The 19,791-nt window shown below is 26.5% G+C and overlaps 1 protein-coding gene across 1 annotated transcript in view; it reads right to left on the minus strand.

Moving 5' to 3' along the window:
* LOC100210616 (WD repeat-containing protein 48) overlaps positions 1-19,791 on the minus strand; it is a 93,456-nt gene that overhangs the window by 34,157 nt on the left and 39,508 nt on the right. The window contains exons 6-12 of the mRNA XM_065795915.1: positions 17,878-17,979; positions 9,991-10,215; positions 7,497-7,562; positions 2,616-2,709; positions 2,194-2,291; positions 1,349-1,456; positions 1,003-1,096 (exon numbers count right to left, since the gene is read on the minus strand). Of these exons, the coding sequence (XP_065651987.1) occupies positions 1,003-1,096; positions 1,349-1,456; positions 2,194-2,291; positions 2,616-2,709; positions 7,497-7,562; positions 9,991-10,215; positions 17,878-17,979 (787 nt within the window). The remainder of the gene's footprint in view (positions 1-1,002; positions 1,097-1,348; positions 1,457-2,193; positions 2,292-2,615; positions 2,710-7,496; positions 7,563-9,990; positions 10,216-17,877; positions 17,980-19,791) is intronic.

Raw genomic sequence — 19,791 nt, forward strand, 5'->3', positions numbered from 1 at the left:
CATGCAAGAATGAGTTTTGGAACATGAAAGCTTTTTTGAACAGTAACTATAAAAGTATTTATAGAAAAGGGAAAGAAATGCAACCAACTGACAATAGGACAAAACCTCAAGCTTGGCGAATGGACTGTTTCCATTACATTTACAATAAGTTTTAGGACTTTGACTAGTTCATTGGATAGCAATCACAAAGTCTTGAAGTTGAAATCAAACTTTAGTGATAGAAAAAAAGGCAAGAAATATAAGTAGAATCAAAGAACTCAACAAAATCATATATGTATTAAAACCTTTCAATAAAATCATATACGTATTAAAACCTTTTAATAAAATTATATATGTTTTAAAACCTTTCAAATAAATCATATATGAATTAAAACCTTTCTCATATACTACAACATTGTAAGTGAAATTATAAAATTAACATTAGAAACTGTTCAGAATCAAAAATAAGTTTAATTTGATAGTTATTTTCTATAGCATTATTACTGTGATAGTTATTTTCTATAGCATTATTACCTATTAATATGCTAACTATAAAAACTAAGGTTTCATATTTTCTATAGCATTATTACTGACCTACTAATATGTTAACTATAAAAACTTTCATATTTAGACACAAATATTGTAAAGTAGTATTTCTCATCTTTTTTATAAAATAAGAGAATTTGCGCATATAAATAATTCTTTGCTTATAACCTATATTGCCAAATCACCTGAGTGTGATTAAATAACAGACCATTCAAAAGCCTAAAAATTTCCTGGATACCTAAAAAATTTTTTTGACTTGTATACTTGAGAAAATGAAATAAACTGTACCTGAATTATTATGAAACAAAAATTTTATCTTATTTTTTCAAATGTTAAATTCTTTCAACCCAACTAAATGGATTAAAATCAAAATTTTTAAAATTGAATTTTCTGCAATTAAAAAATTATTAATAATAAAGCTTAAAATTACCTAAATTTCTTTTTTTTTTAATTTTTTCTATAAACCTAACTACGTACTAAGAGAAGTAGCTTCAACACAAAAAGAAGGGACATCTTCAGTAACCATCCAACTAGAGAAACAATCTGATTCATCTAGAGTGACTGTTAGCATCTACAAAATTTACATATACAGAATACAAGCAGATTATAAAATGATTAACATATACAAATTCTACATTTGCACTAAAGTTATAAATTAACTAGTGTCAAGAATATTAAACTAGCAAAAAACTTTACATATATTAAGCAATGTAATAGAAAAAAAAATCATTTAAAAATCTTAAAACATTTTGATTGTACTTTGAAATAAATTATGTGTATTATGAGTAATTTCGAACCCTATAGCAAACTTATATAAAATTACTCCAGTTTTGGCATCAACAGTAAACCAATTTGGCACAAAAACCATTTCACGATGCTTTATACATTCTTCTTCAAAGTTGACCTTCCCATAGTGGTTCACTTTTCTTGCCTTTAAAAAAATAATTTATTTAATTTATACTTAATCTTTATTGATAATCTTAACTTAATATAACTTGTAAAAATTAGGATTAAGATTAAAAACAGATACTTTGTTGCTACAACATCACAGATATTTTGCTGTTACAACATCACAGATACTTTGTTGTTAAAACATCACAAATATTTTGTTGTTACAACATTGCAGATATTTCGTTGCTACAACAACACAGATATTTTGTTGCTACAACATCACAGATATTTTGTTGCTACAACATCACAGATATTTTGTTGCAACAACATCACAGATATTTTGTTGTTACAACATCGCAGATATTTTGTCGTTAAAACATCACAAATATTTTGTTGTTACAACATTGCAGATATTTCGTTGCTACAACAACACAGATATTTTGTTGCTTCAACATCACAGATATTTTGTTGCTACAACATCGCAGATATTTTGTTGCAACAACATCACAGATATTTTGTTGTTACAACATCGCAGATATTTTGTCGTTAAAACATCACAGATATTTTGTTGTTACAACATAAAAGTAAGTTAGATACATTGTCATATAATTTTCTTTTTAATTTCATAAATTATTTGATCATGATGTTTGTTGAAGATAAAAATGATGAAAAAAGTGAAAATGAAATCGAAAAAATTAAAAAAAAATGATAATGTATTGTTTTTCTCTCCAAAAATTAATAGACACCCCAATTATTTATTATACTATAAAATAATACCTGTAGAACATCCCAAAGTGTAACATTTCCAATGGTATCCTTAGTAAGTATGTGGCGTTTATTATTGCATACATGTATATCTTTTATTCCAGGGGCTCCTAACAAGAAAGCAAAAAAAGATTTGCTAATAATTTTTCTATAAATAAACCTAAATAAAAAAAAGATTTCTTTTGTGTTTTTAAATTTTACAAATATAAAAAAAAAAAAAAAAAAAGCGAAACTATGATACACCTAAAGAAAATATTTTAATGCAAAAAGAAACAATTGTATTTAATTATTAAAAATTATATATATTATTAAAAATATAACATTGATATTATAATACAGACAAGCTATTATTACATCAATCATCACAGAAGAAATTAAGCGATTAACAAATAAATCAACTTTTAAATATCATATTAAAAACAATTAAATGTTACCTGAAATCGTTTTACATTTTTTATCAGCAGAAGGGAAAGAATAAAGTTCCACCCCAGTTTCTGAAACAGATACTGAATCAGGGTATATGATAGGCTAAAAGAAAAAACTTTAATTAAAAGTTAAAAAATCAAAGCAATTTAATGTTCAAAAACTTTTTTCCATGCAAAAAACTTTAATAATGCTTACATAGATAAAATATAAGTTTTTAAAATTTATTAAATAAAAAAGTTAAGTTATAAAAGAAACTGATTTTAAACCCAATAAAATGTAAATTTGTAAGGAAGATGTACTGAGTTTAAACCCAATCAGCTCTTAACTTATTTAAAGGTGAATATTGAAAAAAAAATTTGATGTAATTTTTCCATGAACCAATAATTTTTATAGGAGTCATTAAAAGTTTATCTAAAATTAAAATTTGAAACAAAAAATCCCTTTCTTAAAAATTTAATATTTAGTAAGTAAAAACTATTATATTAATTATAACTTTTTTGAGAAGGCTTAAAAGTGAACTTTTAAGTTCAATTTTAATTTTTTTATTGAATATTTTTACAATAACATTTAGTAAAATTACAACATATTGAAAACAAAAACTTGTCTATAATAAACTTCCAACTTTAAAAAGTGAACTGAAAATTAATAAGATACATACAGAAGTTTCTGAGTGAACTGAAAATTAAACAAAACATAAAATTCTAAGAAATTAAAGAACTTAACTTGTTTTAATCAAACTAAATCAGTTCTGAGAAACAATATTGTCACTACCAAATCATTTTTAATTAATGCTTCAAGGTCTGACCAAATAATTTGTCAAAAATTCTTGTTCCACGCTAACTTGTGTCCTTGCTAATGCAGTTAGTGTATAAGCTTCATTTTAAATCATTGTTGGATATTGTGCCATAGGATGTACTGTATAATGATTAGTGGGTGAATTGCAGCTAGTAATAATCATTGTCTGAGAAAGTTTTTTCTTATTTTGCATTGAACTTTTAATCAAAACAGTGATTTTGCATTGAAAACTTACAATTATCCTTCTAGTTCTTCTACTTCCCACTATTTAAATTAAGTCAATATTATATTAAGATGGCTCCTGTCAATTAGTGCCTCTATTAGTTTCAAAAGACACTGAATAATTACAGGATGTTAGTAGAAAATAAACATAATACATTTTTTCATGAAATTGAGAATTTGAATTACAAAAAAACAACTAAAATATAAATGCATTTTTTAAACACGCCTTTTGCTGTATCTTTATCTATTTACAAACAAAAAAATGAAATCATAAAATAAAATCTGAAAATAATCTTTTTACATATGAATGAGTGTGCTTCGAGACAACTTGTTGTGTTTTCAAAATTAAAACTATTTACTAGTTTTAATTTTGAAAATAGCATTCTACACAAGCAAGTTAAAGAGATAAGAGCAAGTTAAAGAGATAAGAGCAAGTTAAAGAGATAAGAGCAAGTTAAAGAGATAAGAGCAAGTTAAAGAGATAAGAGCAAGTTAAAGAGATAAGAGCAAGTTAAAGAGATAAGAGCAAGTTAAAGAGATAAGAGCAAGTTAAAGAGATAAGAGCAAGTTAAAGAAATAAGAGCAAGTTAAAGAGATAAGAGATGGTCACAACTAACTTTCTTCTATTTTCATGCTTTCCTGACTCAGACAACCTACAAATTTTAAAGTGTTCTGTCAACCATTTCCTTGCTCTTGAACTCAATTCTTTGATTTCTAGTAACTCCCAACTTAATAGTGTTCTATACTTTTTCAGCAAGAAAATCTTCTCTATAACTGTATTTTATACTTTGGATAGCAATAAACTGTGATTTATACAGGCCAAATCAACCAACACACCATCAAAAAATATTGTAAAAAAAAAAATAAGTTAATGAAATATTTAATAATCAAAAATAAAATAAATATAATAAAAAATTTGTTGATCAAAATAACACAAAAAAATAACTATTATTTAAAATATGAAAATAACAATTAATAAAAATAGGTAAACAAATATAAAAAAAAGTCTTCGATCAAAGTACTATTCAGTAGTATTTTTTCTATATATGTGTTAATTTAAAAAACTCTGTGTCAAAAGAGTCACAAATTTTGTTTTGCTAATAATGTAGACAATGTAACATTGTATTTAATCAAACTTTATATTTAATATAGTATCTCACTCAGCTCTCTAAATCTCCTGCAATTTGATCTATAAAGTATTCTATATACTATATACTATATTTCTTTGAATGGAGCTATAAATATTATAAACATTTAATAAACATTTATTAGAAATATATACTATAAATATTTTGAATATTTATAGGGGAGCTGAGGTAGAATTTTCATGACTCTACCCTTCTGAAAATGATTAGTCTGGCTCTGCTCCAGCTCTAGTTAAAATACCCTGCTACTTGGTTTAGCGTTCCGACTGAGCCCTAGTGAAGGCTATTTATTTTATCAATTAGCACTAGCATATACATAATGACACTTAGTATTTACAATTTGTTGTATAACTTTTACATGATGTTTTACTGGAGAAAAAAGTACTATAAGACATCAAGGATAAACTTTTTAATGCTTTGATTCAAAAATCAAAATTATTGTTTCTTGGTAAAAAAAAAATTTTGTAACAAAAAAATAATTCTGATAAAAATCCGACAAAATATTTTTAAAAGGTTTATTTAAAACTAAAGTTTTCCAAAGTTATTCAAATTTCTACATAAATTTTTACATATTTATAAACAAATTTATAGATTTTGAGATTACCAAAAATAATGAAAGTTTCGAGTTATCATGATTAAAATAAACATATCTTAATTTTTATTTTTTATAAAAATACACTTCTGCTTTTATTATTTTATCAATCAACAAAGTGTTATTTTGTTTTCATAATAATATTATTTACTTCTTTTATTTTTTTTTTGTTTTTATAACTGATTTATTTAGCATAAATATATACATACAAACATACATACATACATACATACATACATACATACATACATACATACATACATACATACATACATACATACATACATACATACATACATGCATGCATGCATGCATACATACTATAACATACATTTTATAACTGATTTATACGTTATAATATACGTTATAATATACGTTTTATAACTGATTTATTTAGCATAAATACATACATACAAACATACATACATACACACATACATATCATACACACATACATATCATACATACATATATGGTATGTATGATATGTATGTTGCATATACAGTATGCAAAAAAAATAATTGTACACTTAAAAAAAATCATAGTTTTAAAGATTGCATCAAAAAAAGTTTTCCGTTAAAATATTTAAAAGTTTTTTTTAGATATCTTATCAAGTATTGTTAAAGAATTTATTTGGGTATTGGTGAATTAATTGCTTTTCAAATCTATTGAACTTTACACAAATGATCTAATGATGCATAAAATTGACTGCAAAAATAATAATCGTACAGTTCAAAAATAATGTTTAACTGCTCAAATTCCATTGAAATTAGTATCAAGTGGAGCCTCCTTCAGCCTTGATGGCCTCAATAGACAATTTGGCGTTAAGTTGACCAAATTTTGGGTCTCTTCTTTTGTTATATTATCCCATGCGGTCATTATAGCTTCTTTAAAATTGTCTTTGCGTCTAAATGCTCAGTCACTAATTTTTCTATCCATAATATACCACAAATTTTCTATGGGATTCAAGTCAAGACTTTGAGATGGCCATTCTGAAACATTGATGTTATTTATGTCAAAGTATACCTTTGTTTTCTTAGCGGTATGTTTTCGATTGTTATCCTGCTGGAGTATGAGCCATTCTCAATTTTTAAGTATATGGTTGCAAGTTGGCTTTGAGAATTTCACAATACATTGAAGCATCCATTTTGTCATCAATAAATGTAAATTTCCTCACTCCTTTTCAACTCATACTACCCAAACCATCACATTTCCTCCTCCATGCATTACACTACCTCGCAAACACTTTAATTTATAAGCTTCTCCTTTTTTTCGCCACACTTTTTGGACTTCATCAGATGAGACGAGATTGTATTTTGACTCATCTGACCACAAAATTTTTTTCCAATATGATATCAGCATTTTTACATACTTTGATGCAAATTCCAATCGATGTTTCATTTGTTTAGATTTTAAAAAAGGTTTATTTCGAACCACTCTACCTCTATATCCTTGTTCTCTTATACAATATCTGATTATTTGAGAAGTCACTGTGATGTTATGATCTTCTTAAATTTTTAAAGCTAATTTAGCTGCCAAAACAAATCTATTTTTCTTCACATCAATAATGACATTAATGATATTTCGATCAATTGCACTAGTGATCTTGGGTTTTCGTCCTCTACCAGCCACACTAGTAACGGTTCCAATCAGATTATGCTTCTTAACACTTGAGAAAATGAAGTTATGCTTTGACACAAATAACATCAATGTTTTGGAATGGCCATCTCAAAGTTTGGACTTGAATCCAATAGAAAATTGATGATATTTTTTGGACAGAAAAATTGGCAAACGAGCATTTAGACGCAAAGACAACTTGAAAGAAGCCATAATGACCGCATGGGATAATATAATAAAAGAAGAGACCCAAAATTTGATCAATTTGATATTATTTTTGAACTGTACGATTATTTTTTTTGCAGTCAATCTTATGCATTATTAGATCAATCGTGTAAAATTAGTTCACCAATACACAAATAAATTCTTATAACAATACTTGATAAGATATCTAAAAAAAATTTTAAATATTTTAACAAACTCAATCTTTAAAAACTATGATTTTTTTTAAGTGTACGAATAATTTTTTTGCATACTGTATATATAAATTGCAAAAAAAGAAAAACAAGAACTTTTACCCAACAGGTAAGATCAGAATTTGTTGTTGCTACCCATAATCCTGGTGGGTACTCAACCAATTGCATCTAAAAAATTAAAATAAATGTATTAATTTGTTTCTGATAACAACTCTTTTCAATATAATAGTAATGGTTCTAAATAATACAGTTAAAAAACGTGAAATGCTGTAAATCCTTTTAATTTTGACCAAAAGTTTTTTTTTAATCTTATTTGCTCCAAACAAGGCTGCAAGCAACTACTATTAAGTTGGAAGTTACTAGAAAACAAAGAATATAAATAAAGAGCAAGGAAACAGTTGACAGTAGATTTTGTAGGCTGTATAAGTCTAAGCCCTGTGGAGTTGATATCTCCTTTGAGCAGCAATCATTATAGTTTTAGTAGAAAAGAGAAAGAGATGCAACCTTGATGGGATGATGAGAGAGAGGGTTAAGCTTGGCAGATAATGCAGGTTGAACTACATTTACAATGCTTTTTTTGACCTTATCTAGAAGAGCAAAAGCATCATTAGAAATATCAGCCCAAATATGACATGATCGTTCCATACTGTAAAAAGTTTGTGTTAAAAAAATGGTACACATAAATTTTATTGAATTTAGATACTATTTGTTAATTTTAAATTTGTTAATTTTGTTGCCCAAATATTTGGAGTATTTGAAAAAAAATGATCTATGCAAAGAACTGGCAAGCAAATAATATAGCTTTCTCAATAAAGTTAATCTAGAACCATGCAAATGAACTTAACAACTCGCCCTCCTATTGAGAAAAATCAGAAATAATAGACTGATAGGAAATATTTAATATTGAAACTTATAAAGAAATATGTAATCAATATACATTTCTTTTTAACTTGTAGCTTAAAAACTTAACAATGTATAAATTTCAGAGACTTTTATTGAACAATCTTACTTAAATGAAAATATTAAAAACTGTAATGTTTTATAAAAAAAAAGATAATCTTCTAATGAGCCACTTTTTAACATGATACTGAAAAGTGATTTTTTCGGTTAGGTGGTATAAAAAGACTTGATAACTAAGATAAATTTATATTTAAAATTATAAAAAAAAAAAAAATAATTTATGAACAAATAATAAAATATTTTGCTTAATAATTTTACTTATTTGTTTGCTTACTAGATTAATAAAAACGTTTTGGTCAAACTACTTGAAGCAACTATTTCTAGTCATTATCACTTGAAGAGTAGTATTTAATTCTGGACTAATCAGAACAGGTTAAATACAATTCATCACTTAAAATCAATTTTTTTGTGTTTTTGTAAAGAGAATCATAATCAAATTAGTAAAAAAATGTAAAAAAATAAAATAATATAAAAAAAGTTAAGACAAGTAAAAACATAAATTAAAAACTAAAACAATAAATAAATGAAAAAATTATTCAAATAAAAGACAAAGTAAAGAATTTAAAAAAGATGAAAAAAGAATTTAAAAAGAAAAGAAATTTTGTAAAAATACTTTGCTGTTTGTATTTTTTTAAATTTTGTGATTTTTTTGTTTTGGTCTTTTTATAGTTTTTTTACTTTAGTTTATTTTTAAACTCTCTTTTTTTTATAAATACTCAACTCTTTTAGTTTTAGGACTATTTTTAATTGTTTAACCTAACATTTTTTTCCTCCACTCTTGTTTTTAGTTTGCAAGAGTTTTTTTGTATTGCTGTTTTTTTTATTTGTTATTATTGTTACTTTTATCTGTTATTATTTTCATTCTATTTATTATTTTACTTTTTATTTTTATTGTACCTAATGTTATAGTACCTTGTACCTATTACCAGAAAATGGTTGCGAACTGAAGCTTAGATGTTGAGAAACTTTATTGCTAAAATAAATTAATAATTTTTGCAGCTAAAAATTTATAGTTCCACTTAAGTGACTCAGTTTCCTATAATATAATTTCAGTTTTCCATAATATGATTTCAGTTTTCCATAATTTAATTCAGTTTTCCATAATTTTAATTCAGTTTTAATTCATAATTTATTCAGTTTTAATTCAGTTTTCCATAATTTAATTTGAGTATTCCATAATATAATTTCAGTTTCCCATAATATAATTTTAGTTTCCCATAATATAATTTCAGTTTCCCATAATATAATTTCAGTTATCCATAATATCTAAATAAAAATATCATCAGAGAAAATTTAAAACAAGTGTGTGTACAACAGGAACAGGACTTAGTACTTTTATTGTGACACCATAACTTAAAAGAGAACCATCCAAAGTTTTTAGGGCCCTTCTAACCATACTCATATTAAAGAAGGGATTTTATATCAGACTTTTGCTTCTTCTAGCTGAGTTGCTTTTACTATGGCTAGAAAGCCTTATCTGCCTCATTCCCCTGCACATTATTGAAAATATTAAAAATAAAAGATTTGATAATAAAAACAAATGAAATGAATTATATACATAGCAACCCTTTAATTGCATTGTTTTAGAAGTTAAAGAACAAAAAATGTTTTATAGAAAACTAAACAAAATAACTACCGATAGTACAGGCGCTTTTTCTTCAAACAACAGCACAGGATTTTCATCTAACTTCAAGTCAGTAAAAAATACCTTTTTGTCCTTACCACTTGAGTAAAAGTAATTAAAATTATCATCTGTTACTAAAGTCCATACTCCAGCATCATGCACTTTGTAGATTGCTATACATCTTTGTTGTCCAATAGACCATAATCTTACAGTTCCATCAGAACTACCAGATAAACACTATTAAAAATAACAACAATAAAACACATAAAAACTGAAAAATATTATAAATTGATAAATATATCATTTAAAATACATTACAATAATAATAAAAATATTTCTATAATAATAATCTTAACATTCAAAAAAACAATAAATAAAAACACCTAATAACAAATTGAACTAACAATAGTACAAATAAAAAGCAAAACATATAACACTTATCATAGTTTATAGAGTTTTGTTGGAATTAGAGAAATCCGCTAATTAATGTAACTTTTAACCTGTTACAGAAGAGAATCTGCTGCTAAGCTATTTGAAGGAGAGAGATCAGATTTATAATCCGCTGCTAAGCTATGTGAAGAACAGAGATCAGATTTATAATCCTCTGCTAAGCTATGTGAAGAAGAGAGATCAGATTTATAATCCGCTGCTAAGCTATGTGAAGAAGAGAGATCAGAGAGATCTGCTGCTAAGCTATGTGAAGAAGAGAGATCAGATTTATAATCCTCTGCTAAGCTATGTGAAGAAGAGAGATCAGATTTATAATCCGCTGCTAAGCTATGTGAAGAAGAGAGATTAGAGAGATCTGCTGCTAAGCTATGTGAAGAAGAGAGATCAGATTTATAATCCGCTGCTAAGCTATGTGAAGAAGAGAGATCAGAGAGATCTGCTGCTAAGCTATGTGAAGAAGAGAGATCAGAGAGATCTGCTGCTAAGCTATGTGAAGAAGAGAGATCAGATTTATAATCCGCTGCTAAGCTATGTGAAGAAGAGAGATCAGAGAGATCTGCTGCTAAGCTATGTGAAGAAGAGAGATCAGAGAGATCTGCTGCTAAGCTATGTGAAGAAGAGAGATCAGATTTATAATCTGCTGCTAAGCTATGTGAAGACTTTTTATCAAGACAAGAGTATAGTAGTCATCAGCAAGAAGATGTAAGATAGTAAGATTGTTATTGAAAAAAAGAAATAATACAGAAGCAAAGAAAAAAGTTAAAATGTCAAAATGTTAAAATATTATTTAAATAAAGAAGGGTGTAGGCCTTCGAGAATGACTTAAATACTGTGTTACAAACAAATGATTTAATAATCTTAAAATTTTTATATAAAGAAACTAAAAATAGGGAGAAGACATAAACATAATGATCTCTCCAATTATCCTAATCATAGGATAGGTGGAGAGATCAGAGTGTTTTCTTGAGTTTATAAATATAGGAACCATTTATTTACATTCAAATATTGGAACCATTTATTTAGCACTTATAAAAAAAAAATGAGTAGCCTCCTCGACTGTAGTGGTCCCCCTCGGGCCTTGGGAGGTGAATAATCTAAATAAAAAAAAAAAAAAAGAAAGCCTGATAAAATCATTTCATATAAAAGAATTCAAATAATTTGTAAATTGCCTTAACTACACTAAGTTGTTTCTGTTAAGTAATTATTTCTTTTGACATAAGATTTTAAAATACTTAGCTATTTTTTATTTAATTGTGTTTAAAATACAATTATTCTTGATTTAGAAACAACTTCACATAATGTTTTTGAAAAAAAGTATTATAGCATCACTCTAGTACCCAGTTCTCATCACCTATAAAACATTGTCAACCTAGTTTTATCAATAACCAAGCTGATTTAAATGAAATGAAATACAATTTATAAATGTGCATTATATTTATAAATACAATTGTGCATAATATTTAAATATAAATGCACTACATAGAGATAAAACAATTTGAAAAAGTGTCTAATCACTTATAGTAAATCTTAATTTAACGCTGCTGCTGCTACTCATTTGTGCGTGTTTACACAGAGTTTTATAAATAAGATTTAGCATGATTGGCCTTTTAGTATTTCTTCTTATATTTTTGACCACGCAATGAGACCTTTTAAATCGTTATAATCTGGTAATATCTGCTTAATCAGTAATAAGATCAAAAACTTTTATATTGGATAATTTAATGACTTCTGTAGTAAAGGATAAACCTTATGTTATTTTTAAATTAGTATAGTAACTTTTAAAGTCAGGTAATTTATTTATTTTAAAGTCAGGTAATTTATTCATTTTAATAATAAGGCAATTCAAGTCCTTGGTCAATTGTATTTAAAGTATATTATTCTGTAATTTTTATTTTTAAAAATTAAAAGAGGATGATGACTCTTGAAGACAATGCTCTTTTTAAAGGTCAAAAGTTGATAAAGTAGGTTTTTATCTTCAAATCCCTTGCATCTCATGCGGTCAAATTTATGTGTCATGTTCAAGAACAAGATCGTTCAACACCTTCTTTTAAAGAAAATCTGTTTGCTTTTATAATATAAAAAACCAGGTCATTTGATTGTTTGTTTTTTTAAAGCTGTTAAACATTTAATACAAGGTATGTCATTAAACAAGTATTACAAAAATAGGGTTGTATTTGTAAACATTTCTAATTTATATATATTTTTTAATTTATATATATAATTATATTTATGCTTTATTTATTAAGTGTTTGTATGTGTTAAGGTTATATGCGTTTTTGTTTTGTAGGTGTGTAAATATCTTTTATATTTGAAGTGTATCTACGTTTGTGATGTGTTATAAAGTTATGTGTTTAGTTTGTAAGTGGTTATTATGTTGTTTGCATGGTTTTATGTTGTTATGACTTGGCTTAGTTTGCAGCAAGAGTGTTGACCTTGCTAGCCGAGTTGTTTACATTGCTATAATGTGACTTAGCTTTCTTGAGAGCAAGAATGATGTTCGTGCCAGTAAAGTGGTGTATTGGCATGATGAAACACTTAAATTAAATCTGTTTGTAGTTAGTGTAATTATAAAATGTGTTGAAAAAATATTCTTGAAAGAATGTGTTTAAAAGAAATATTGAAAAGATATATAGTTTATTGACCTTTTTCATTAGAATATTAAATATATAAAAAAAAATTAAAATAGTTCAAGAAGTTTCAATATTTCCAAGTTTCTTCACTTAAAGCAAATTTCTTTATAGAGGTTTTCTATTATTAGTTTTGTATTTACTTATTGCAAAAATCTTGCATTAAACACATTTCAAAGTAATGAAAGCGATTTTATGATGGATGATTACATTTCAGCATTTAATGCTAGCAGTACTTGCTGAGCAGACAGACCTTATAATTTCTTCAATTTGCTTTATTTATGAGTTTTTATCTGTAAAAAATTTATAATTTTTTAAATTACTTTTTACTATTTTTTTTTAACTAAATACTTATAATATTTTGTCAATAATTAATAAGAACTACCTTAAATATAAGATTACTCAGTTAAAAAGATTATGTCAATTTATTTATAACTTTAGTTTACGTTCTTGATGGATGAAGTCTTGAAGTTCTTGATGATTTAATCTTTACATTGCTAAACTATTTTAAAATATCTAATTTAAATATAACTAATGGTTGAGGTAGAATAGAATTAGATTATTATATTATGCTCTGTTTTATTTGCTTACACTGTATTTTGGATATGTTTAAGAAAGAAAACCCAAAGTTCAATCTAAAAATAAAAGTTTTATTATTTTAGATATTGTTTTTACACCCATGATAATTATGTCAACTCCCATTAATTATGTCTGATAATTATGTCAACTCCCATTAATTATGTCTGATAATTTAAGAAGTGAAATTATTAGACTTCCTCAAAAAGAAAGAAATTAAATAAAATGTCATTGAAATGAAAGAGATGACCTAAAATAAATTGTAATCAAAATGAAAGAAATCAGGCTCGGCGAGAACTAGGTATAATACGCATTGCATAGCAAATTTAGCTGTTATTTTATTTCTTTAGTTCTACTTTGGTGCTCTACGAACTACCATATATTTACTTTGTCTACTGTTAAAATATGGTTTTAACTTAGTAAACTTTAATTATTTAAAATTTGCGAAGTTGATCATTAGCTAATAGTTTCAAAAGAAATTAGTTTCTTGCAATCAAGGTAAGAATTATTTTATTTTCTGATCAAATTGCAAAATTTCTTTGCACCGATAGCTGTTACAGTGTCTCAAAAAATTATTCGACCAAACACTTTTTTAAATATTTTTCCTAAAAAAAGTGCTGTATTTTCGTAAATTTAGACTTTTTTGGTAAACTCAAGATTAATAAAAATAAAAGAACATGTTTTTAAATAGATTTTCTTTATTTCAATGTAAAATATGAATCACAAAGTTTTCAGTCTTTAAATAAATGAACTTAGGTCGTTTTTTTATTGTCAAAAAAATATTCGACCAAACGCATTATTTGTTCCATAATAAATTATTATATAACAAAACAATTATTTTAATACTTTGTTGGGCCTCCCTTTGCTTGGATTACAGCTTCTAGACGTCTAGGCATTGATTCGACTAAAGATTTTGTTTCTTCTGATTGAATCTTTTCCCAGGCTTCTTCAATTGCCACTTTGAGGTTTTCTATTTTGGAAAATGACCGATCTCCAATTTTTCGGTCTACAATTTCCCACAAATGTTCAATGGGATTAAGGTCCGGTGATTGTGCAGGCCATTCCAAGACCTCAGCATTATTTTCAGCAAACCACTCCTTTGTTTTAGTGGCACAATGCTTGGGATCGTTATCTTGCTGAAATGTAAAATCAGATCCTAGCCGAAGTTTTCGAGCAGATGACTTCAGATTTTGCTTTAATATGAGTTTTGATAGAAACTTAATTATACAAGTCAAGAAAAATCGCTTCATTTCTGCTCGAAAACTGGCTGAGCAAGCTGAAGAGAATTATGGAATCAAATTATCCCATCAGACAATCAGAAATCGTATCCGAGACCAGGGATTTCAAGGACGACTTGTGCGTAATAAACCATATTTGAGTAAGAAACACATGAAAAGAAGATTGGAGTTTGCTAAGAAGTTCAAAAACATGCCGTTAAGTTTCTGGAAAAAGATCCTGTGGAGCGATGAATCGAAATTCAACTTAAAGTCATCTGATGGAGCCCAAAAAGTTTGGAGAAAAGCCGGAGAAGCCTACAAATTAAGCTGCGTGAGAAGAACTGTCAAGTATGGTGGCGGTAACGTGATGGTATGGGGTTCAATGGCTTGGAAGGGTGTTGGAAAACTCCAATTTATTGATACTATAATGGATCAGGTGCAATACAGAAACATATTAAAGCAAAATTTGAAGTCATCTGCTCGAAAACTTCGGCTAGGATCTGATTTTACATTTCAGCAAGATAACGATCCCAAGCATTGTGCCACTAAAACAAAGGAGTGGTTTGCTGAAAATAATGCTGAGGTCTTGGAATGGCCTGCACAATCACCGGACCTTAATCCCATTGAACATTTGTGGGAAATTGTAGACCGAAAAATTGGAGATCGGTCATTTTCCAAAATAGAAAACCTCAAAGTGGCAATTGAAGAAGCCTGGGAAAAGATTCAATCAGAAGAAACAAAATCTTTAGTCGAATCAATGCCTAGACGTCTAGAAGCTGTAATCCAAGCAAAGGGAGGCCCAACAAAGTATTAAAATAATTGTTTTGTTATATAATAATTTATTATGGAACAAATAATGCGTTTGGTCGAATATTTTTTTGACAATAAAAAAACGACCTAAGTTCATTTATTTAAAGACTGAAAACTTTGTGATTCATATTTTACATTGAAATAAAGAAAATCTATTTAAAAACATGTTCTTTTATTTTTATTAATCTTGAGTTTACCAAAAAAGTCTAAATTTACGAAAATACAGCACTTTTTTTAGGAAAAATATTTAAAAAGGTGTTTAGTCAGATAATTTTTTGAGACACTGTATATTTTTGTTATTTTGTGTAATAACTAAATGTCTCAGCAATAAATGCTTTTTTTTACAGATTTTGACTACTTTTAGGCTTTTTCAGCTTATTGCAGATCAAATCTCTATTTGAAATCTCCTAAGGCACTTAAGGTGTGGGCTTAAGTTTAGGGCAAAGGCCCCCCCCCTTTTTTTTTTAAGTATTGAGTGTTGATCCTGTAGAAAGTAAAGTATGAGGGAAGTGGTGGGAAAAAAATGCGCTGTATCTATAATTAGTATTTTTCTAGTTGGTTAATCTACTAATTGGTGATAATGCAAATTTAGGTAAATTTTTTTTGTAAATATATACTTTTCTTTATATATTTTGTTTTATTATTATTTATAAATAAATAGACTTCCTGTGGTGTATTTCTTCCTTTTTTAATTCAATCACTTTTTTTAGATTAATCAGATTATGTATTTAAAATTATAACAAATGTTACATATACAGATTTACTTTTACTTGAAAATTTTATTGCAGCAATATTTGTTTGATTTTAATTTATATGCATTTTTATGAAGCATTTATATGCCGTTTTATAAAGTTGAATAAGTCTTTTGTTTATTAAACAGTGTTACAAGATATTATAGCATGCCAAAATGGTTAAAGTGCTTTGCGTGGGTTTAAATTCTTTCGCTTTCACACTTAATTTTTTGAAAATCTTTTCCAATTTACCAGAATACAAAGTAAAATATTTTAAGGGTCTATAGATGTTATATGCATAACACATATAAAGATATTAAATACAAAAACAAACGAAAGGAGAGAATTCATTAAAAAGCTTTTTAAAATTTCTAAAAACATGAAAACACCTTAACAAATTTGTTGCGCGCATGTGATGATAGAGTTTAAGGTTTTAATGTGCTTAGTAATAGATTAAGTGTACGCATTAAAGAGACAACTTTCTTTCTTATAAAAAAAGATTTTAGATGGAATCTTTAATTTTCTTTTAAATTAACAGGGCAAGAGTCCTGATAAGCTGTAGATGGCCTGAAAAAAATTAATAGAAACTTATAAAAGAAAATAATCATAAGGTCCGTCCATGTTTTTGTTTTTTTTTTATATAAAAGTCTACAGAAGTTGTAAAGTATATTACTTTACAACTTTTGTAGACTTTATAAAAAAACAAAAAACGTGGATGGACCTTATTATTTTTTTCTTTGATAAGTTTTTATTAACTTTTTATTATAATTATTTATTAATTTTTATAAATTAACTTTATCAATACTATATTGTAAGATATTCATTAACTCAAAACAAAGATTTTTATATTTTGCTCTTTTTTAATAAATTGTTGAAATAAAGCGGAATTATTAAAATGGCAGGTGTGGAATAGACTTACCATCACCAGTAATATAATAATATTCAGTAATAATTATACGGGTCAAGTCCGTTACTCCACATATTTATCATCTCATGTTTTTTGAAACTTTTTATACCAATAGTAATTAATTAATACATTTCAAGGGGGTATTCTATATATTATTTAGGCTGGTAATGATACCCAATTCATTGATAAATGAATTGGGTATCATTACCAATTGAGCAATTCGCTCAACGTCTACCAAAACGTTTAAAGTTTTTCAAAGTTAATTATAATAGAAAATTTATTTTATAGCTTAAAAAAGTAAACAATAAGTATAGTTTTTATATATGTATATAATTAATAACTATTTTTCTACCGCTTACTAAAACATATTAAAGTAAGGAATAAGTATAGAAAAGGTCAGTGATTTACCAAGACCCGTATTTTACGGGTCATGACAGCAAATTATATTTATTAATGCACTATATTAGGCAAGCACCTAATATAATGCATTAATTGGCTTTATTTAAATCAAGTGTATAATTATAATGCAAAAAAAAATTACATAGAAATGCAAAAAAATATTGATAGATTTAAATACAAACCTCAGTTCCATCACCCTTTAAGACAACTGTCTTGACATTATCAAGATGACCTTTTAGTTTCATCAACTTTGTACAAGTACGAGGGTCCCAGACACGCAAAGCCTATAGTGATAAATAAAAGACATAAGATATGTATATAAAAATAAAACAGATATACAAATTAAATATTATTATAAACACACACACACACATATATACATCTATAATGTTGTGAATATAGCATATATACACTTCTTTTTTTACCAACCTAAATCCATATTGTTTTTTCGATAAAAGTAAAATGACTGTTCCAACCAAAACCCTATGTCCATGTAGTTGCAAGTTGTAGATTCAACTCCCTTACATGTTCTCCCTTTATCAGTCAATGTATGTGGTCAAACCCTCACAGCTCTGATCAGTCAAAAAAGTTAGAAAAAGTTTGTAGAACCCCTCTTAAAAATAATATTTTTTTATTGCAATTTTATTTAAAATTATACGTTTTTTAAGCTATAATTTTATTTAAAATTACATATATAATACTAAAAAAAAAAAAAAAAATTATAATTTTTTTTTTTATATTTAAAATAATGTCTATGATTATAATTTTATATATAAAGTTTCTTTTAAGTCATTTGTTAAATATTTTTATACTTTTCTTTAGGTAAAAAATCTTGGTTTTGTGCTTTTTCTGACGCCACTATAACAATGAAGATTTTATACTTATTTATAGTTTAATACCCAAAGTACAGGGGATGGCAGATTATGGTGATTCTAACTCAATTAAAACAATTAATGAAGATAAGAGTAATATAAGGTCCCTTTTGATGTCATTATATTAATATTAACATGCTAACAATTGATGTGCTGTTATTTATTTTAGTAAAAATGTAACTTTAGCTTATAGTACATACAAGTACCGAAAAAAGTTTAGAACCGCTTAACAATTTTGCGTAATTTCATTATTTTTTCAATGTATGAAACTAATATTGAACTTTGATGATAAATTATATATATATATATATATATATATATATATATATATATATATATATATATATATATATATATATATATATATATATATATATATATATATGTATATATATATATATATATATATATATATATATATATATATATATATATATATATATATATATATATATATATATATATATGACATGCTTTAATTAAAACCTAAAGGAATTTACACCGCATTCAATTGCATACACATTAAGCAATCAATAAACAAATACACACAAATTGAGTAATTTTATGTCAAAGGATATTAAACAATACCATCACATAAACTAATAAATCTATATACCGTAGGCAGGTTAGTCATTTTATTATATCAAATTACAATTTTATTTCAATATTCTAGCATTTTCCAATGGGTAAAAGTAAAGAAATACCAATTGAAGTTTGTTCCCAAATTATTGCTTTATATAAACCATACTTCCAAATGGCAAAGGTAAATAGTGACAGTTATTGGAGTTTCCCATAGCTCTGTGACCAAGATTATTAGACTTTATAAAGAAACAGGGGAATTTACTTCAAGATCTTGAAGCGGTCGGCCGAAGGTTACTTCCTCAAGAACAGACTTAAGAATACGACAAGAGGTATTAAAGTCTGCTTTTATGAGCGCAAGAGAGATTAAGGAAAGGTTGACTCCAAAATGTGATCAAGTTAGTGAAAGAACCATTCAAAGTTGGTTACAAAATAAATTTAAAATGCCAGCAAGGAAACCAATTAAAAAGCCATTGTTAACAACAAAGATGCGAAAGGATAGATTTAGCTTTTGCAAGGAACATATTTATTGGACAGTCGAAGATTGGATGAGAGTCATGTTTTCAGATGAGTCAACCTTTTTGCAACAAGATTGCCAACAACAATATGTCTGATGTGACCCTAATTCCTCAGAATATGATCCAA

Source organism: Hydra vulgaris, chromosome 04 (assembly GCF_038396675.1).
Source record: "Hydra vulgaris chromosome 04, alternate assembly HydraT2T_AEP".
In the NCBI taxonomy this organism is placed as follows: Eukaryota; Metazoa; Cnidaria; class Hydrozoa; order Anthoathecata; family Hydridae; genus Hydra; species Hydra vulgaris.